The 21,973-nt window shown below is 40.5% G+C and overlaps 1 protein-coding gene across 6 annotated transcripts in view; it reads left to right on the top strand.

The window, feature by feature from the left end:
- Positions 1–21,973, top strand: part of HECW1 (HECT, C2 and WW domain containing E3 ubiquitin protein ligase 1) — a 232,883-nt gene that overhangs the window by 73,321 nt on the left and 137,589 nt on the right. For 5 of the 6 annotated variants that reach the window (XM_042834238.1, XM_042834235.1, XM_042834240.1 and 2 more), the window contains 2 exons: positions 3,330–3,654; positions 20,429–20,536. In XM_042834238.1, coding sequence (XP_042690172.1) covers positions 3,330–3,654; positions 20,429–20,536 — 433 coding nt within the window. Of the gene's footprint in view, positions 1–1,306; positions 1,340–3,329; positions 3,655–20,428; positions 20,537–21,973 lie in introns of those variants that run through there. The other variant, XM_042834239.1, reaches the window with a different exon arrangement.

Genomic DNA, 21,973 nt, shown 5'->3' with positions numbered 1-21,973 from the left:
GGTAGCAAGTAACTGGTCATGAGCCTGAGTATTTGAAAGGCGGTTCTGAAATTTCTACAGAGCAAATAGAGCTGGCTCCTTGTGTCCCTGAGTTGGGCTCTATCTCTGTATTGCTAAGGCCTCACCTATCCTTCTGGCATAATAATCCCAAATAATAACATTCTCACCTTCTCAGACACTCTAGGTCTCCAATAGAAGCTGTGTAGCAGCTCTGAATCCTTTGGAGAAATTTAATACAAAAAGAAATACAAAAGAAATTTGTAAAGATTTTTCTGATATCTGGGAGATGGAGTCTTCTAGGTGCCGTTTTCTGGGGCTGTGAAGGAAAAGCAGCACTTGCAACAGCTCTGGTGTGCAGTGCCAAACAGCAGTGGGGCACAAAGAGCTGGGAGTATGAAAGGGACGTAAAATTTGTGAAGTTTTTCACAGTATTTACGATTATAAGTTTTCTATTCATGCATTTCTTCAGATCAGTTTTCTTTATTGATCTTGTCTGTCATTTTCTTTGACTGCACCTTTCTTCTTTCCCTTTTTAGGGGTAGGAGTTGCTGTGAAAAATTTGTTATACCCTAAAATTTGTTTTTATCTGATGTTTGTCAGATGGAGTAAGTAATGTAAATAAGAGGCAGGTTCTGCCCACAGATAATACTCCAAAAATCTCACTTTCAGTAGGACTTTACAGAGCTACTTTTATTAGCACATTGATATTTTAGGCTAAATACTTGTTGCTGAGCTGTCTGTACACTAAAGGACTCCTGATATGAAAAAGAAATTTAATTCGTGAATTCACTGGAGGAAATTCTAATTTACCCTAGCTTAGCTGATAGGAGTAGAGAAACTATGTGTTGTCCAACAGTGATAATAGTAATTCTGTGCTTCGACTGGATATTAATTTAAAAGATCTCTATCACCCAGTTTTTCATAATCTTAGTTGTGATGGTGAATGGAGTTAAATCTAGCTGGTGGCTGCTCACGAATAGTGTTGTCCAGCAGTCAGTACTGTGGTCTGTCCTGTTTAATATCTTTATTGATGACCTGGACGAGGGGATTGAATTCTCTCTCAGTAAGCTGGCTGATGACACTAAATTCGGGAGATGTAATCACCTGCCCGATGGCAGGAAGGCCCTTCAGAGGGATCTGGACAAGCTGGATTACTGGACTGAGGCCAGTGGGATGAAGCTGAACAGGGCAAAGTGTCAGGTTCTGGACTTTGGTCACAACAACCAGTGTTATGCCAGCAGTACGCTCTGGTAGCCAAGAAGGCCAATGGCTTCCTTGCCTCAGAAATAGTGTTGCCAGGAGGAACAGGGAGGTGATCTTCCCCTTGTGCTCAGTGCTGGTGAGACTGAATTTTGAGTAGTATGTTGGGTTTTGGGCCACTCACTACAGGCAAGACATTGAGGGATCTGGAGCTTGTTGTTTAGTCCGGAGGAGAGGAGGCTCAGGGGAGACCTCATCACTCTCTGCAACTACTGAAAAGGAGGTTGTGGCGAGGTGGGGGTCAGCTTCTTCTCTGGTGTAACCAGTGGCAGGCACTGTGAACAATTTCTTCTCTGACAGAGTGATCAGACACTGAAATGGGCTGTCCAGAGAGGTGGTTGAGTCACTGTCCCTGTAGGTGTTTGAGAGACCTTTAAATGTTGTACTAAGAGGTATGGTTTAGTGGGGAAATATTGGTGATAGGTAGACGAATGGACTAGATGATCTTAGAGGTCTTTTGTAGCCTTAGTGATTCTATGATGTTATTATGTAAGTCCAAGTGAGGAAGACCAAAGGAAAGACCTCTGTATCTGTTACTTCAGGTGCTGAACACAAAAGTAACTGAACACAGCTGATAGAACTGAAACTCCATTTGTGCTGCTTTGTTCTTCCTCTCCTAGATGAGCTCTGACATAGGAAATAGACAAGCAGTAGATTGGTCACCAAGGCAGTGCTGACACCCTCAGCTTCAAACAACTTCATACTGGGCATATCATAGGCTCAATGCATCTAAATGTGATTATAAAGGCGCTTTTACGATCTGAAAGACTGTTCTGTTGTACTGTTGGGTCACCATTTGGCCGTTCAGTACTCCTGCTTTATAATTTACACTGTACACTGTGTAATAAAAATGAGAATATAGCTAAATGTGTTCATTATGTTTCTTTTTTTTTTTCTTTTCTGTTGTTATAGTGGGTTTATATGATGGATCATACTGCTTCCACAAGGAATAGAGAGGATCTTTCTTTGATTTTTTAAAGCCTTTTTTTTTTTTTTTTTTTTTTTTTTTTGTGGTTGGTGTTCTGTCACCAGGGCTAAAAAGTGCATGCTTGCACATTTTACAGACACAGATGCTGTTAGAGTTGTGTGGAAAAGCTGCAAAACTGGCAACGACATGTGGAATAATTATTTGTCCTGATGTTTGTTCTACTTACTAATGCAGCCGCGCATGTATGATATTATTTATAATATCAGCATGACATCTAGTCCAGATAATTATGTGTCACTGTATTGTCCTAACTCTGTGACATTTTTTCCAGTTTGGGGATTTCCTTTCTTCTAGATGATTTGTATGGAATCAATGCTGGAAATACAGGAGACTCAGGTTTCTGGAGACCATATCCTTGTGAACTGTTTTTAGGTTTTGCTACTTGTACTGTTCACATCAATACACAATAAAATGCGTTCTTACAGTATTAGAACATATCAATGAATTGTCATTAAAATGGATTTAAGTCACGGTGAAGCTGAAATCAGCTGTACTGAAAGACACTGCAACACTTTGTTTATATTTACACTTCAGTGAAGGCATCTTTATTTTGGTATGAGGGATTAGGGCACAAACTCCTCCAGTCTGAGGCTGGGAGGAGAAGTTCTTACTTAACTAATGTAAACCAAATAGGCAAATGTAGCAACTGTGCTTTAAAAAAGATTCCTCTGCAAATGTAATAAGAATTAGTGAGAAGAGGACCTGACTCCAGGAGTCAAAAGCAGAAAGCCAACCTCCTGGTGCTAAAGAGAATGACTCCCTAGCAGACTGATAGTCATAATGTCTGTGTCTAAATGTGTGCATTAACTTCGAGGAAGCCAGCTGCTATTGGTTTCCTCACACACTGCCAATTGCAGCTGGGCTTGGTGATGTACGGCTCAGTTTTGCACTTGTTTTCATGGTAAGAGTTAAAGAGGAGAAGTTGGAGTAGCAATGTCTGTTTCCTGCTAAACCTTTTTGTGCCTCGTGTCAGTGCGAAGTGCTCCTCTTTTACTTTCTGATGTGCTACTTTCCATGAACTTTGACATAGCTGAAATATGAATCATACTGTAAATACTCCCTTGTCTTTTTCTTTCTACAGAATCTGTACCAAAACAGGTTCCTGGGCCTGGCAGCTATGGCGTCTCCATCTAGGAACTCACAAAATCGGCGCCGGTGCAAAGAGCCGCTCAGATACAGCTATAACCCTGACCAGTTCCATAACATGGACATCAGGAACAATTCCCACGAGACAGTCACCATTCCCAGGTCTACCAGTGACACAGACCTTGTCACTTCAGACAGCCGATCTACCCTGATGGTCAGCAGCTCCTACTATTCCATTGGGCACTCACAGGACCTAGTGATATACTGGGATATAAAGGAGGAAGTGGACGCAGGGGACTGGATTGGCATGTATCTCATAGGTAAGGCCCTCTTACACCTTCCCATTTACTTTTCTTGCTATTTTTATGGGTTGTAAACATTAGAGTGTTATGGGCAAATGGTTATAAAGAACTAATACAGGTAAACTGAGCGTAATCTCAAAGTAGGTTTATATGTTACAAGATTTCTTTGGCTCATGAGTTGCTAGTTGCAGTCTGACTTCTGCAACTCTGACTTCCTTTTCAATACAGATATGACAATCCTTTCTATTGACAGCTTCCTGAAATTTCAAGGCACTTTATTTTTCAAGCCATTTAAATTTTGTGAAAATGCCTCCTGTACAAAGAACACGTAGTATTTTCAGGTTTTCCTCTTGCAAGTCCTTGAGCAATCTGTACCAGATGAGAGATTTTAGAAGTCAAGAATATGAATAGAGATAGAATAAAGATATTTATTTATAATAATTATAGACTGAGGCAGTCTGGAGTTGTGTCCTAGAGGACTTTTTTTTCTTTTTTCTTTCACACTTTGGAATCTCTATTCAACCATTAGCACATTTTTGGCATCTCCATCTGTTTAAAGCCCAGCCCCACTTAAGAGTAATAAGAGATGGTTTTAATGGACTTTTACCTAATTGTTTCACTTTAATACAAAATAAGCATATTGGCGTGATTTGAAATAGTCAGTCCTGCTGCCTAGACTGAAGTCTGTGTTAATTCTTTGCCATCTGGTAAGTTTTAAGCATGATGGATCAATTTCAGACACATTCCTCTATGGAATGTTGGTGCATTTGTAAATTTGTCAAAACTTGTAAATTGTGCATTCCAAAAAGGGAAGTGTTGATCAAGCTCTGCCCTTACCTGTTTGGATAAGCCTGTGAAGCACTACGCAAGTATTTTACTTCCAATAACAATGACGTATCTTGCACAGAAAGCAAGCTAAGCAGATAAAGTATACAAGGTTGTGAGTTGGGCAATGATGTATTGTTCAAGTGCTTCAGTGGGTAAGATCAAAAATGTTGGCATCTTGCACTGAGGATATTAGGAACAACAATGTTGGCATGTACAAGATGTGAGAAGGAACTAGTTGTGAGATTGAAGCAGATCTGTTGGCATAGTGGTAGATATTGGAAAAGGAATATTGTTATATTATTCATTGTATTGGTGAGGCTTGGAGATGGAGAATATAAGGGTGGCATGGAGGGAAAGGAGTGAGGTATGTAGGAAGCCAGGCTTTAGTACTTCTTCCTGTGAGTAACCTCATAAAATACCATGTTTTGAAAATCAGTGAAAGTAAGAGTCTGGAATTTAAATATTTCAGGAAAAACTAGCAAACAAACAAACGAAAACTGAACTGGATTATAGATGCATTGAAAGCATTTTGGTTTGTTGGCCTTCGTAAATACTTGTGTTTAATTAAGATTGCAGATGAGAAGATGCAGCTACTCCTATTTCTGGGCACTGTGAATATTCTGCAGTAGTGAAGGACTGTATTGCTCCTGTAAAAAGAGGAAGAGAGCAACTTCTGGTGGTTTGGAGTCAACAGAAAGTCCATAGAGTTCTTGCATGTTGGATGAACTCATTAAGAGAGGTTTTTGAGCTCAAATGATTGTTTCAAGGGCTGTGAAGATACATCCTTTTGATGAACCCCAATTTTTTTTATAGGTAACCTGAATACATAGAGGGTTATCAGTGAAATGAAAAACTCTCCCTGATACTCTTTCATACTTTACCTAATCAATCAGGATGTTGCCCAAAACACCCCGATAAACTAGAAGTACAATCTGTGAAATGCATCCTTGCACTTACTGGCAGAGTGCCCGATGTTAATGGAAAGAATCAATGGCTCATTCTGATGAATGCTGCTGCCAATTGAAAAATGTTCACTGCTTTTAGTCCCCAAGAAATGAACCGTTGACCCTCAGTGTCTTTGGAGATGTATTATCTCCATCCTCTCAGGTTCCCAATCTAAATAATCAACGAAATAGCAGACAGAAGCATCCTAATTTCTTTTATTTTTTCCATTCTTTTCTCTCCTTCCTTTCCAAAACCTAGTGTGAGGTCAAATTTATTTTTCTAGTTACTGTAAAAAATGTGGTATACTGTGAGAATCACTTGATTTTTTGGTGTTGATGTGATGTGGAAAAATCTTGGAGACTAGGCAAGTGACTGGTGCAATGATTGTATCTATACATTACTGATACAGAGCAAATCTAGAGGAAAGAATCTCTAGAAGCAATCAACTATTGAATGCATTTCAAAGGGCTTGTCTTTAGAGCAGCTTCAGCCTATTCAAGTAGTAGTAATTATGGTGCATCTTTCAGTTTTGGTCCACCAGGGAAAAGTAGAGTCTGTGTGTCTGGAAATTGCTACAAATGTGAACTGAAGGAAGGACAATGGGAAGTATCATTACAAAACATGCTTCTATCCTGAAGTAAAGCACTGATGCATACCGCATTTCAACATTTGTGATAAATCTACAGGAGTTGGAGATCCAGACATCCTTTGGTTTAGACCTGGATAGGCTGGAGAAGTGGACCCGTGTGAACCCAATGAGGTTCAATAAGGACAAGTGCAAGGTGCTGCACTTGGGCCAGGGCAATCCCAGGTATTTTTATATAGACTGGGGGAAGATGTCCTTGAGAGCAGCCCTGCAGAGAAGGACTTGGGGTCCTGGTGGACGAGAAGCTGGCCATGAGGCAGCAGTGTGCGCCTGCAGCCCGCAAGGCCAGCTGTGTTCTGGGCTGTATGAAAAAGGGGCGGCCAGCAGGAGAGGGAGGTGATCGTCCCCCTCTGCTCGGCTCTTGTGAGGCCCCATCTGCAGCGCTGCGTCCAGGCCTGGGGCCCCCAGCACAGGAAGGACGTGGAGCTCTGGGAGCGGGTCCAGAGGAGGCACTGAGATGAGCAGAGGGCTGGAGCTGCTCTGCTGTGAGGAAAGTCTGAGGGAACTGGGCTTGTTCAGCTTGGAGAAGAGAAGCTGCGGGGACACCTCATGGTGGCCTTCAGTGCTTGGAGGGAGCGAATAAACAGGAGGGGGAACGGCTGTTTGTGAGGGTGGGTGGTGATGGGACAAGGGGAATGGTTTTAAACTGAGACAGGGGAGGTTTAGGTTGGATATGAGGAGGAAGTTTTTCATCAGAGGGTGGTGAGGCACTGGCACAGGTTGCCCAAGGAGGCTGTGATGCCCCATCCCTGCAGGCATTCAAGGCCAGGCTGGATGTGGCTCTGGGCAGCCTGGGCTGGTGGCTGGCGACCTGCACACAGCAAGGGGGTTGAAACTAGATAATCTTTATGGATTTTTTCAACCCCAGCCATTCTGTGATTCTATGATTCTGTGATCTGTTCTGTGCACTTGCACAGGTATCCCAAGTCTGCACTCCTGTTTAGGAAGGAAGTGTTCATGACTTTTCAGATACGACTTTCTTAATGTAAACTGATACACAACTACATTTTGAATTAGCAGCCAGGCAGACTGGATCAGGAGAACCAAAGAAAGTATGAGCTCTTCCCAGTCTGCTTGACAGGGGAGTAGTGTCATAACCTTTGTTATTACCAGTTGTGCAGCAACACTGTCAACTATTGCATTGCTTTTGGACAAACACAGGCCCTGGGCTGCACAAGCCCAATCTTTTTTGTGATTGTGAAATTTAAGCTGAAAGGTTAGAATGGAGCAATATTGTGTTGCAGCCAGTCATTAGAGCAATGTGAAATTATTTTTGTCCTTGAAGTACCAGGCAGCACGGTGTTGATCTTCTATAAATATATCACTGCTGGAGCATTAGAGTTATTGTTTGTTGTTTGTCTTATGGGAGGTGCTGGTAAGTCCAACAGAGGCTATACCAAAAGCAGAACACAAGGAGCTCACCACCTCAGAGGAGTTTAATCATTCCTATAGTAGTTTTCTGGGAAATATCTCAAAGTAGTGTTATATGAGTGTTGGCTTTGAAATGCATAAAAACAAGTCACTCCTACGACTCCTTTTAATGGTACCCAATAAGCTGCAGTCTTCAGAACAAAAATGTTCCAAGTCTTGGAGAAATATAGCTGATAAAGAAGATTTCCAGAAAAATTTAAAAAAAGCAAAAATGGTGTCGTGTTGTAGATTATATGTTTTAATAGAGAGACTACATTGCATTCTGGGATGGTATTAAAAGGTTAAAGCAGCATGAAAGAGGAGCAAGAGAGTCATCCATTTAGAGAAATTCTGGCTACTTATGCTGCAGTCACTTTTATAAAAAATGAAGGTATCTGTTCTTTTCCCCTTCAATCCGTTCACAGATTTGTAAGAATGTCCCAACAGGCTTTGCAGAAGCAGGTGAAAACTGAATTTAGAACTGATTCTTGGAGTTCACTTGCTCATGCTCTTAGGAAATCGACTAGACAGCCACTCTCATGTAAAACAGTATAAAATATCATGACTATGGATCTCATGCCAAAAAATATTATTGATGATGCCTGCCCTGTAACTGGGTGAAAGCATTTATCTGATTTTGTTGAAGGGTCATAAGAAAAACTCTTCAGCTGAAAGGAGATTAGTAAACATTGACTCTGTTAAAATATAAGTCTTATTACTTTAAAGTAATTTAAGATTAGCCACGGTAAGATGACAGAAAATATGGGACTTCGAAAAACAAGCCTTTCTGGATGCCTAAGACATATTGTGCCCTCAGGAATAGGAATTACATTTCATCCCTGCTAAGCTATAACTCTGGAGATGGTCTAAAGTTCCCATTGAGCGTATATCAGATCAAAGCTAGGCAGTGGAATATCTGGATTCTGTGACAGCTCGCCTGATATTTGCGTGTGTCTTCCCTCAAGGGAGCTGTAGCATTTTGAATATCAGCAGTCTTTCAGAAACATGTCCACATGTAAACAACCAAAAAGAGTTGTCTGAGAAATTTGAATGTGACAACACAGCTTTGTTTCTATTTGGAAATCTCTGGAATTTATGAGCTTTCTTTGCAGAAAAGCTACGAGTAAAGAAAACTAACATGAAAAAAAAAAAAAAAAGATGAAGCCAAAACAAAGTTATGAATAATTAAAATAGTGTTGTTTGTTTGTTTGTTTGTTTGTTTGTTTATGAGATCTATCACTTAGTAGCTACTGTGAGATGGATGGAATATTTGCACTTATTTATCTCAATTTTCTCTTCCTCTGTTTTCTCTTTTACTATTACTATTTGCTACTGTATGAAGTCTCTTAGATGAATTAATATGGGCTTCTGGCAGCTCCTTTGAAGAGCTATCTTATAATTAATGTAATAGCATTTTGGCTGGTACTAGATTTCACATCTGTCATCATCTCCATATCTGATGTAGAGTACCAACTGAGAAATGTTTAAATCAAACTTTGAAGGAATTGTTTGCCCTGGTGTCTGTGCGTACTGACTTTAGGAATCAATCAGTGCTAATATTACTTGCATACAGTAAAGTCCTTTCTCTTTTGACAGTTCCTTGTGGGAATGTAAAGATTTATTAAAGGCTGTTCATTACGTTTTTCTTCTTTCACAAATCTCACAGGGTCCGATTTCCTGACTCTATTTGTTTTTTGACAGAGTAACAGTTCTTAAGTGTATGTAAGTAAACTAGGTCCAATGCCTTGACCTAATTAATGGCTGAAGTTTAGCTTTAAAGTAATGTGTTGCTCCTCTGTTTTAGCCTTTGATGTTATTTCTCTCCCAAAAAGGCAAATTGCGCCGTAACCCAAGAAATCTCATTAATATCATTTAAACATTTATTTAAACGTTCTTCAGATTGATTTTAGGCTTGGAGGGCCTTGTGTGCCATTATTGCCTACTGAATCAAATAGAAAGAGCCGTGTATTTTTCCTGCAGTTGGTCTTGGATCAGAACTTGTTTGTACAGCTATTTTATCAAACATTCTGCACATATGAACAGTGTCACATAAGACTAGGAACTGTGGGTCTGTGCATTACAGCTGTTATCCCTGACTTCATCTCACTCTGTGCATTTACATACTGGTTGCTTCACCTCTCTACCTGAGATACAGCCATCACTAAAACAAAGCACTTCAGAATGTGCCTGCTTCTAAGTCGTTAATTTTATTGTTGTTGTTGGATGTTATATCATGGGGTTGCTATCTTCTGATCCTTTTATAGCCTAATAGCAGATCATGCTGTTCTTTATTACTTGGTGGATCTGGGCTGGGGCTAGCTGCCTTGGCTTGCTGTGAGCACATCAGCAAGTTTAGTTTTGTTGGCACCTGCAGTTCTGCTCCCAGCAGTGTCCAGAGGCCACACAGCTTTCACAAAGAACAGCACCTTTTATTTCAGGAAGAAAAAGTGTTAGAGGAGCAAACCTGTCATAACAAACAATAAAATACTGACACAAATGCTGAACAGAGGAGGTAAGAGTTATCGTATCCTTTGGCACGTACATTATATATGAGTTCTTTGTTTCCACCTGGCTTGCACTCCCCTGGCTGTTCTTGGCTCTTATGGGAGTGACTTGTCTTTTCAGACTGAATCACTTTTTTTGTGTATTGCAGTTCTGTATCTAGTGGACTACTTTGTCCCACAAAACCAGCGTGTGTCATTTCCAGACCCACTGTGTATGTCACTAACCATTAGCATTTGATTCAGTTTCACCTCTTAGAGGTAGATGCAATTAAGGATCTCTGCATATTAACTACGTGTATAGCTTCTGATCCCTTCTCAGAGCTTCCAAGGTTTGTGTCTGTATTTGTCTGCTGTTGACAATGTTAGTATTACAAAACTCCTGTAAAGGCAATTGTACAGTGCCATTGTGTCTTTTGGCACAGTCATCAGGTCATGGTAGTCAATGGTAAGGAAGCCCGTAGGTTGCCAGTTCTTTTCCTTTCTGTATCTTGAATATGTGATAGAGAGGTGTATACTATGTGCTGAAAGATTCCTATTTTCCTTTAGTATTTCTACATAAAATGACAGCTCTGGTATTATGAAAATTTCCAGGTGAGTTTGCAGAAGAGTCTTCCACTTCAGCTGCCGTCTTGAGTATCTGGAAAGGGAAGTAATACAGGCCAGGAGCATTCCAGCTTCAGGCCTCTGTGATTTCCATCATCCTGATACCCGTGGATAACACTGCTTCTGTGCAATGGGACCCACACTGCTGTATATACCACACTAGTCATTAAGACAGTAATGACCACTCACTAAAACATTTTTGAAGAAATCAGGCAGTAAAGGCATACTGGGACACCAAAAGCCAGTTTATGGCCTCAGTCCTTGAAAATGCTTGATCCACGGAGCAAATTCAGACCAGTGACTGAGTAGACTCAATCACAGCATAAACAGTGGGATGCACAAATGTAACTCTCAACAAGATAAGGCTTAATCCAAAAAGGGTTGTTCTATGCAGGTTGTCAAACTAACCACATGGTTTTTGAAGGTTCGGCATGTGTATGTCATCTTAGTTTTCTAAACCTATCTAAATCATTCCTCTCACTCCTTAGTGTTTGTAACACTTAAGTGCACTGTTCATAGTATTTGAATATCCTCATAGTCCATCATGACTACTGTAATGACTACATTTAGCTTTCTTTATCTTTTCTTATCCATTGATCTCGCCAGCCCTAAAGACATTTCTTTCCTCACTGAATTTCTACATTATAATAACTTCTAGTTGAATGCCATTTTTCAGATAAAATCACTCCAGATTATCAAGCGATTCTTTACAACTTCAGAGCACATGTCTGAGTTATGTGGTGCTTTTCCTTTTTTTTTTTGCTGCTGTATCAGATCGCAATCTTCAGTTCAATTTGCTGTCTGCTGTTATGTCTTTCAACATCGCTGTAAGTCCATTTTTTAAGTACTGCAAATTATTTCTCCCATTTTTAATGAACATTGTTACCCTGGACAAGTGCCATTCTTGTTTGCATTTTAGATCTTCCTATCTCTGTTTATATCACGTCTTTATATTGCTTTGGCCCTACAACATCTCTTATTTTATTATCCTTCAGCAATTTCATGGGTTCACTGTTTTCTCCTAATCCACATTTTCCTAATTGTACTGGCAAGGCTTCCACTGATTGCAACAACTTTTGACTGGCTAATATATTAAAAACAAAGCAAAAAAAAAAAAAAAAAAAAAGAAAGAAAGAAAAGCGCCAAACCAACAACAAAAAGCTCTTTTATGTTGGATCTCACTAAATGTTGTGTATCTTCAGATTTCAGTATGCACTGAGGCATTCATGATCATTTTTGTTTGGCATCCTCTCTCCCATTTTCAAACTTTGGTGTGAAAGCTGAATGTCATTAATTGTGGAGAAAATTGTGCAATGCATAGCTGAAGTATAACTGTTGCTGTACAAAAAGCCAGATGTGTCCCATCTGTCATGATTATGAGAATATACCTGGAAGTCCAGGAACATTAAATTGGAAATCTGTGTCTGGGACAGGCATAGAATCATACAATCATGGAATGGCTTGGTTTGGATGGGTCCTTAAACATCACCGAGTTCCAATTCCCCTGCCATGAGCATGCTTGTTAACCTCTAAATCAGGCACAAGATCAGGGCCCCATCCAACCTGGCCTTGAACACCTTCTTCAGACAACCTGTTCCAGCACCTCACCACCCTCTGAATGAAAATTTTCCCCTAAACTCTAATCTAAATCTCTCCTCTTTTAGTTTTAAACAATTCTTCCTTCTACCACTATCAGAGTGTGTAAAACTTGTGTCCCCTTCCTGACTATAAGCTCCTTTTAAGTGTTAGAAGGCCACAGTGATGTCTCCTCAGTACCTTCTCTTATCTAGGTTGACTAAGCCCAATCTTTCTTCACATGATTGATGCTCCAATCCCTCTGATCTTCTTCACGGCCCTTCTCTGGACCCATCCCAATAGCTTTTTCTTGTGCTGGGGTCCCCATGGCTGGAATGCAGTACTTCAGATGGGACCTCACAAGGGCTGATCACCCTTCTTTTGGTGCAACCAGGCATACAATTGGTCCTCCAGGGCTGCAGGTGCACACTGTTGACTCATGTCCAACTTCTCTTCTACCAGGACATTGAAGTCCTTTGCCAGGCTACTCCCAATGAGTTCTTGTCTCAGTCTGTACATATACCTGGAATTGCCATTATTCAAGTGCACTGCCTTGCACTTTGCCTTGTTGAATCTTGTTAGGTACTTGTGGGCCCACTTTTCAAGCCTGTCCAGGTCCCTCTGGATGGCATCCCTTCTTTCTATTGTATCAACAGTACCACTCAGCTTTGTGTCCACAAACTTGCTGAAGGTGCACTCAATCCCACTGTCTGTGTGACTGATAAAGATGTTAAATAGCACCTGTCCCAAGAATCACCCCGGGAGATACCACTTGTGACCAGCATCCACCTGAATACAGAGCTGTTGACCACAACCCTCTGGCTGCAGCCATCCAACCAGTTCTTTATCCATCGAGTAATCCAGTCTTCAAAACCATCTCTCTCCAATTTAGAGATAAGGATGTGGTATGGGACTGTATCAGTGGCCTTTCAGAAGTCCAGGTAGATTACATCAGTTGCTTTTCCTTCCTGAGTTGATCTTGGACATGCTTTTCTCTTATACTGCGAGATACTCTGCTCTCCTGACTTCCACTCAAAGGTTCAGAGACATGAGAAACAGAAGCCTGAGTGTCAGTGGTGACTGGGACAATGAACTTGAGTAGCTCAGTCTTTTCCATCTCAGTTCAAGCCAGTTCTCCCTTTTCATTTATCGGAGGGGATATACTCTCCTTTGCCTGTCTTTCTGGCCAGTGTACCTATAGAATCCCTTCTTGTTATTTTTCACATCCCTTACCAAGTTCCATTCCAGACATAGCTGAAATAGAAGTGAAAGTATACTTTATATCCTGTCCTTGGTGACCAAGAATTGTTGCAACTTTGCCAACTCTTTCTTTGTTTTAGTATGATCCTTTTTCTTCCTACCTTGACTTTCCTCTGGTCTTTCTCTTGTTGTGTCTTCCACTCACTGCTACTCTCCACACATTGTCCACATTTTTTAGCTCTGAGCTTACCCCCTATCCACTTAAAGAGAAGTAATTTTTGTGGAATCAAAATGGAACCACTCCTGTAGCAAAAGCACGTATGTAGCTCTTAGGTCAAAGACTGAGCTTACACCAGAGAAGAATTATATCTTTACTTTCTAGAACTCTTCTAGAAATTAGAGGGGATTGGATGCTATCTGTAACTTGCAGTATGGTCATTGTCCTTTTGTCATGTTAATGTGCCTTCACCAAAAGCACTCTGAGTTGAGACACAACAAAGCAGTGTGTAGTTTGAAATGAAGGCAGCATTTCCATCAGGCTGAATTTTACACAAGCTCTGCATTTACGAGAGCAGTGTTGTATTTTCACCTTATACATAAATAAAAAGGCAATTGAAATTGGCAAGTGAATTAACCATGATTTTTTGATTCAGATTAGAGCCAGATTCATTGCTGTTGAAGTCAATGGAAACATTCCTATCGACTCCTGTAATTATAACCATTATTTGTGAACATTTATTGTGATATCTCTGTAAATAAGAAATTTATCATCATTTTACATTCTTCTTCAAATGATAAAGTCGGTGGTAAGTGAAGAAAGTGAAAAAATAGAAAGCTTATCCATGGCTTACATTTGTGTTATCTTGCAAAATAGTTTTAGTTTATTGACATTCTGTGCTTTACAATGTCCCTTTCCCAGCTTTCTATGCAGACTGCAAAACAGATCAACCAGAGCTAGACTTCTCTGTACAGAAGACATTTTTAAAAGCTTTTAAAGTAAGTATGTAAGTCTGTGATTATAGTATAGACATACATATTGACCAGAAGCACTTTTAAATTGGAAACTAAAGCAGATTTGTTCAACTAAGGACTGTAAAGCCTTCTGTAATTTCAGCAGTGCAGCATTTCTTATTCATAAAGGATCAAGACATGAAGTGTGGTTTCTATTTTTGTGCAGTAATTGCACTGAGTGTGCAGAAAGCAAGTGTTGCAATATGCGATGTTAAATCAAATTAAAGATGGATAAGAGATTGGAGTATTGTACCAAGTTCGGGAACCTGTCTGACATTGTGTTCCTCTGTAGTGTTAGGTATTTTTTTCTTTGAATGGAGCCCAGATTATTCTGCAGTTATTGTCCTTGGAGAATATGGAAAGATAGACTAATCATATTTATCCACAAAATACTGTACGGGAAGGCGCACTGTTCTTTCTCTTACCCCTTTAACCCAAACTGACCAAAAGGATCGCTCTGCTGTTTGTACTTTGAACTACCTCAGTTCCTCTGAGGAAGATGTATCAGCTCTGTTTGTGTCTTTCTGGGTATTTCAGACAAGCTTTCAAATACCAAGGGCCTGCTGACAGCATCTGGAGTTCCTGCACCATATTTTACAGACCTTTTTGAGGGGTGGCTTTTATCAGCTTTTCCTAATTCCTCTGAAGAACAGCGCGCTTTTTGTCAATTGTTTAGTGTCTTTCATCTGAAAGATAGCTTTCACTGGTGACAGCTCTTTATCTCACTACGGATAGCACTTGTAAAGTATGTTGGGATCTCTCAGCATGGAAGCAAAAGTGCAGAATATTTTAGCAGTAAAGGCTGTGCTTGGAGGTATTTGTTTCTGTAAGGACAAGCGGTTTGTCGGAATTGCTGCTGGTTCCCAAAGCACTTGCTAATGTTTGTCACTAGAGTGCATTGGTCCTTCTTTCTGCTTCTCAGGCCCCTGTGGCCCAGCACGTACTCACTCATCACCTTCCCCTATTCTTCCAGGGAGATGTGAGGTGCTGGAGGCTTGGCTGCCTCTGCTCCAGCCCTGACACAGCTTTGGAGGTCTGCAGCCACTTCTCCTCTCAAGGCATGTTGGCTGGCTGGCACCTCTGTGCCCCAGGAGCAGGGCAGGCAGAGAGCACCTTCTGCCAGCAATCCTCCAGCCCACCTCAGCTGCCTGCACAGTCACTGTCTCCAGCCAATACTCAAAGAGTGGTGCATCCTCAATGCTCCTTCACGTGGCCATTTTCTAAATTAGCTACCCATTTTCCATCTGAGCAAATGAGCCCTCGGATCTGAGGGTGGTTGCAAAGCGTTTGCTTTTAGTGAGGTGGGCCAAAACCCAGCCTATAGTAGGAATTGCCAGCTGAGCAGAGAGTTAGTGAAAAGGTTAATCTTATTTCAGAAATAGAGGGAGGGAGATGCATTACAGTGCTTCATTGGAAAAATGTCAAAAGCCATTAGCTGCTGGCTGAAATATATGAGAGGGAGCAGCATTAACTCTGCTCTTCATTCTGTCTACAGGTGAAACGAGGCATTTCACCATTTGCCTTTGGGAATTAAGATGCAACATGTTTTTAAGCTCCGTTCCTCTGTCACTGGAATTGTTGGTAGAAATACAAAGTATTCTTTTTACTTTGCACGTATCTATTTTCTATTTTGGTGTCCTGTCATCTCCACACTTACATATGGTGTGCTGTGACTGCTATATATGTGTATATTTATATATATACACTCATACACAAACATATGCAAATATATGTAGTGCTCCAGACAGCTGTGTATTTTACATACACTGTTTTATTTCTCTATGTGCAATATTTGCATCTGGGGAGTAGCATGCCTGCAGTAGTACCACTTGTCTAAACCTGATTGATAGGAAGTATTTGTACATTCCAGTCTCCTGAACAGTTTCAACTACTGTTATTTTCATATTTTCACCTTTCAAACATAGATCCTTTCAAAAACGGAAAGATTTCCCATTTGGACCTGCACATACTTTTTCTAGAGGTAAATTTTGTTTGGTTTAAAAATCCCAGCTATCTTAAATTACTACTGGACTGAAAATAGTTTTCTTTCTCTAGACAAAAGAGGTACCATGTTTTTCAAAGTATACAGACAGGACATCTGGCTGGAAGAAGGATCTACATGCAGGATTTTTAAGAGATTTTTATGAGATTCATAAGCATGTTTTACTGTCATTATAAATTTAGTTACAAATTCCTTTCATCCTTGCCCTGATCATTTATCATTCAGATAGCAAGCTTCTTCACTTTCTAAGAGCTAAATAAACAGTACCAGCACACTGTTGGTTTGTTGTTTTTTTTTCTCATGTAGCACAAAATGTATGATGTGTCAGGGTGGTACCTAAATGGTCTTCTGCTTCTGCTTGGGTGACCTGCATATTGCAGAATGCTGGAAATTCACCTTAAGGCATCCTTTCTACTGCCCAAGCCTGTATTTTATCAGTGGCTGCTGTCTGTGAGTGAATGTCTGTATGTTTTCCCTGACACACTGTGCTACCTGAACTTTTCCTTTGGACACTGTCTTTCTGAACGTTCCTTTCTCCTGGCAGGAGGCAGCGTGGAGACATTAGTTTGTTGGTGAGACCAGCTGGTCTCTTCTTTCTCATGTCCTCACCTGTTAGCTGTAACTGTATAGCAGCCTGCGTCTTCCTTTCCTGTGTTCTCCCAACTTGAGCATGCAGATGAAAAGCAGTCTTTTTTCTTAGATTGGCTTGCCAAACTTGCTGCCATTTCCATAAAAAGATGAGTGGGCTTTCTGTAGTCATCCCCACTGGCTCGTCTTGCAATACAAATGTGATTTGGTTCGGGTATGGGCAGATGCTGACATCTCTGTCAAAGTAGAGAGATTGTGCGACGCAGAGCTTGTGTAGCCATTATGCCAGCTGTGGGAAGCAGACAACAACCAGCCCAGTGTATGAGCCAGCTGGCCCCAGCAGATAGTATGTGTGAATACAGCATTTTAAAACAGATTCTGGGGTCTCTTGTGCCGCTAAACTCTTGCCTAAAATGTCTGTGATTTATGAAACAAAGCCACCCGCTTTAGCTCAGCTAAGCCTTCTTAAGCAAGACTGATATTTTATAAACAGTAATTACTCGTGCATCTTAATAACGTGGCAGACATTGGAGCCTCTCCAGCAGCTTTCAGAATCTAAATATGACGAATAAACATCAGAAGAGATGAAACTAGAGAGCAGCAAGCCTGAGATGAAGGATGTACTCTGTACATGGTCAGGGTTGCAGGCTCCAATTCAGCACAACATTTTGGTGTATGGTCACCTGTAAGTATATAAAGCATTTTCCCTGCCAGACCACAGAGGACAGCTCACACATTTAAATCTTCTCAGGTGCTCCTGCTTCCCAGAATAAAGTGTGTAATAGTGGATAATCTGTATCTAGGGTGGTCCTTACTGAAGTATTCAAAGATAAACACTTTTATCTTTTAAATGGGATTTGACATTTAAAAGAGGACAAAATGATCTATAAAATACAAATGAAGAAGAGAATTTGTACCAGAGTTTGAAAGGTTACCATGGGAAAGTACTGTGTAAATGTGATAAAAAATTTCTACTTCTACAAAGAGCAAGAGAAACAGCTAATGAAATAATTATCGACAATTAGCAAGTCAGTAAAGGGAAAATGTGTTGCAGAAAACACTGCTGTTTATAATTATCCATTGCAATCATTAACAACCTCTTTAAAAGGTTTTCTTTTGTAAATCCCTCAAGAGAGCAACACTAAATAGTTCAGTTTTGGTAGCCCAATTATAGTCTGCCTTCCGTAGCATAGCTATGTAAAAATAAAGTAGTAACATTGGTATCTGCCTGCTGCTTTATTTTTTCAGTGAAAGTGAAGCTTTCTTCAATTTAAAAAACTTCTCTGTTTAACTTTATATATATAGTTGAATAATACGTTGCTCTTTGCATATATATATTTGAATAATACCTTGCTCTTGAAGTGTCTTGACTTTGTATGCCAGTCAGCAACCTCCGAAAGTGCTGTGCTTGGTTCTATATGACGGATAAACCTGCCTGTTGATACAGACCTCTCTGGCAATGCGTTTATTACTTTGTATTGTTTGTCTTGTTTCTGGAGGTTATTTCAGTGTCCATATCAGTGTGACAAGCTGAGCATTCATGGTAGCCTTGAGTGCAGGAACGGGAAATCCTGTGGCTGTGGTAGCTCTGGGCACTGCTTTCATGACTCTACACCACCTCATGCTGCTCCATGCATCCAAACAGGCTGATCAGAGCTGGCCTCAGCTGGTCTGTGGAGCTCTGCAATTAGTCACATCATCACTCCGTTCTCAGGCACGGTGTCCTTCATTATGGTGGGATCTTCATTTTTTCATTGACCTATGTGGTAATGAAGTGATTCATGCCATGTTTATGTTAATATATTTTATTCATGCCATGTTAATCTTGATGTATTTTAATACTGGATTTAGTGGATCATATTTTTCTTAGGTTTTTGTGAGACCAATAATGAATGTAATAGTCTTTGGAACAGAATTGCAGCACCCATGTAAGGCTTTCTCAGCTGTGAGGCTGACTTGATTAGAGGATGTTTCTGCTGTGTCTGTCAAAATTAGAGCTGCCTTCCTTGCTGAAAGGAGGTCGCTCGTTGGTTCCTGTGAGCAGAGATCTCAGCCTTCCACTTCATTCAGTGCTTTAGCAGCTCACAGCAGATCCGTGGATCTGAGTAGCAAGGCCATGGCAGGGAGATATAACATAACAGGAGGGCTGTTGCTTCAGCCTCTGAGTGTGAGGCCATTCCAACCTGCTACAAGCCTCTATACTTAAGTCTCAAATGGTCTGTAAATGACTGCCTATTTTATTTTTGCTGTGCTGTTTACATTTACTAATTATCAAAACCATACACGCTGTTTTGCTATAGTGACAATGTATGCATTTTTGTTGGCTTGAAAGCTAGTTTAAGCTCACAAGCAAGCAGGAGCCATGTCAGGGCCTTGCTAGTTGCTCTTTATCTGTTGAATGAAAGACCATCAGTAAGCAGACCCTCACCTTGCGGCCAGAGTATGTTACCCTCTGTACTGGATAGGGCTTGCTGATTCATCTTCAAAAGAGTTGGCTGACATGGTCTAAATTGAAATTTGAAAGAAAGCTGAAAATTAATCAGTGTGTACAGTCAGAAGGCTGCGCTTCAGACAGCCTGCCCCACAGTTATTTGCACACAGCCCTTTGCATGCAAGGTGGTTGCTTTCTCAACCTTCAGCCTGAAAGCTGTCAGCAACTTCTTATAGCTCACTTGTAGATACAGACATCTTTGAAAATTAGCATGGTAGTCTGACAACCTCCAAGTATCCCGAAAAGCTTCAAGTGGACAGCACTTCGTTACCAGTCATGTGGTTTTAAGGAAGGGCCTGGGTATTCCGGTGCACTACAGGTTGGCTATGAGCCAGCATGTGCCCTTGTGGCCAAGAAGGCCAGTGGTATCCAGCAATGAAATGAGCATGGCCAGCAGATCTAGGGAGGTGATCCACCTCCTCTACTCTCCCTGATGAGGCCACATTTAGAATACCGTGTCCAGATCTGGGCTCCCCGGTTCAAAAAAAGACAGGGTGCTCCTAGAAGGAGTGCAGCAGAGGGCCACAAGGATGAGCAAGGGCCCATATGAGGAAAGGCTGAGAAACCTGGCTCTGTTCAGCCTGGGGAAAAGAAGACTGAAGGGAGATCTGATTAATGTTTATAAAGATCTAAAGGCACATGGATGAGGCCAGGCTCTTGTCGGTGGTGTGTAGTTATAGGAAAAGGAGTAGCGGCTAAACAATTATTTTTAATTAGATAGGGATTGATCTGTATTAAGCAAGATGTTTTTATGTTTGAGAATTTCATAGGGATGTAGCTTTCAAAATTACATTCATGAAAAACTGATTTTAAGAAGAGCTGCAATGATTTAAAATATAAATGAATGAGAAAGCAAATTTCTTAACATGTGGTGCCAAGCTGTCTAGCAGCCGTGGTATGTTCTGTAAAGCCAGAGGCATATTTTTAGCCTGACTCTCTGTTATGCATATTGTCACAACAGTTTATGATACTGTTTTCTTTGTTCGTAGATGAAGTCTTGTCTGAAAACTTTCTGGACTACAAGAACCGTGGAGTCAATGGCTCTCATCGTGGTCAGATTGTCTGGAAGATTGATGCCAGTTCTTACTTCGTGGAGCGTAAGTATTGTTTCAATTTTACCATAGCACAATTCAGCCTTTGCAGAAAGATAATTGAATTCCTTGTCGAGTTGTTCTTGTGATTGTGTTATGCCCAATATATCCTGTAGGAAAGGCCAAAAATGTTACCATAACTTTGAACGCATTAAGAGGAACTGAAATGCCCTATGAATTAGAAAAACGTGGCTTCTGCAAGAAAATAAATCTTGTGGGTATTGTCTTGCTTGCATATTTTAACTTTTTAAATACAGCTGTTGAAAAATATTTAATCATTTTGCTGTTATTTGAACATTGCCATTAGCAGTGAGTGGCATTTACTTTAATACAGTGTTAAGAAAAAGAGCTCCGGGACATAATCTCATTTCTGGAAGATTCACACTGTCTTTGAGCTGGAAAACCTCATTTTGGGTCCACCATATTTGAATAGATGCAGAAATCAAAAAAGGGTTCAGTTTGGTTATTGTCTAGCTTGCTGTCACTGCGTGTTGTTACACTTGTATCAAAGCAATGCGATAGCAAATTAATTGTTCCTCATTGTATTCGTGTATTGTGCAGGGCGTCTGATGCAATGCAGTGTAACACTTTCCCACCCTTCTCTTAATAGTCAAATGCATAGACACTGAACTCTCTTGTACAAAAAACTATGTACTCCCTTCAGAAAATTAACATTTCCAGACTTTGCCATCCCACATTCCTGATCAAAGTGAGCCTGATCATTGGAGTCCTTTTAAAGACTTACTGTGCGCTAGTATGAATGGAAGTTATGGTCTCTAATTTCCTCCAAAAAACGTATGCATTTCTTTGGTGAGCAGAAATAGGGTACGCAAAAGACTGAACTGAGATTTATAGAAAATATCCATGGGAAAGGGCTGCAGGTATCCTTAAGGAGTCAAATGTGAAGGAGCCTAGCATTCAGCAGTTACACTTTTTCAGTTGTACTGAATGTTTTCAATGATCCACCTTAGCCTGAGCAAAATTCAGAGTTGTGTGTAAGCGTATAAGAATTGCATGGTAGTCAGATGTATCTGCTTAAGACTGACTGAGCTTGAGGGCAATCAAGGGAATCTTTGATAAAACCTGAATTCTGAAAGAGTTAGAAAGGATATGAATTATACTTGATCAGATTCATCTCTGATTTTGACCTCAAGCATCAAGAAGGATGCAACATGCACACATTTTACAGAAATTCAATTTTAGAAACATCTTCTCTCTTCTCAGTATGAACTATTGCTAATGATCTGTAATTCACACTTTTAAGTTGAGAATATTCTTAAAGATTGAAGGGAGCTATTGAAAGAGTATCTGTGGATACAAGGGGTGTTATGATTGTTCATATCCTGTATTTTAAAAAATACATTGCTGGGAAATTGTTTAATATACAAGAACTTTGTTTTTACTTGCCCTACTCTTAGAGCAGAAATACTTGATAGGATCTAA

This window comes from Centrocercus urophasianus, unplaced genomic scaffold (assembly GCF_019232065.1).
Source record: "Centrocercus urophasianus isolate 14NV4802_14NV808 unplaced genomic scaffold, USGS_Curo_1.0 seq_44, whole genome shotgun sequence".
Lineage (NCBI taxonomy): Eukaryota > Metazoa > Chordata > Aves > Galliformes > Phasianidae > Centrocercus > Centrocercus urophasianus.
This window is presented reverse-complemented; position numbering and strand designations above follow the sequence as displayed.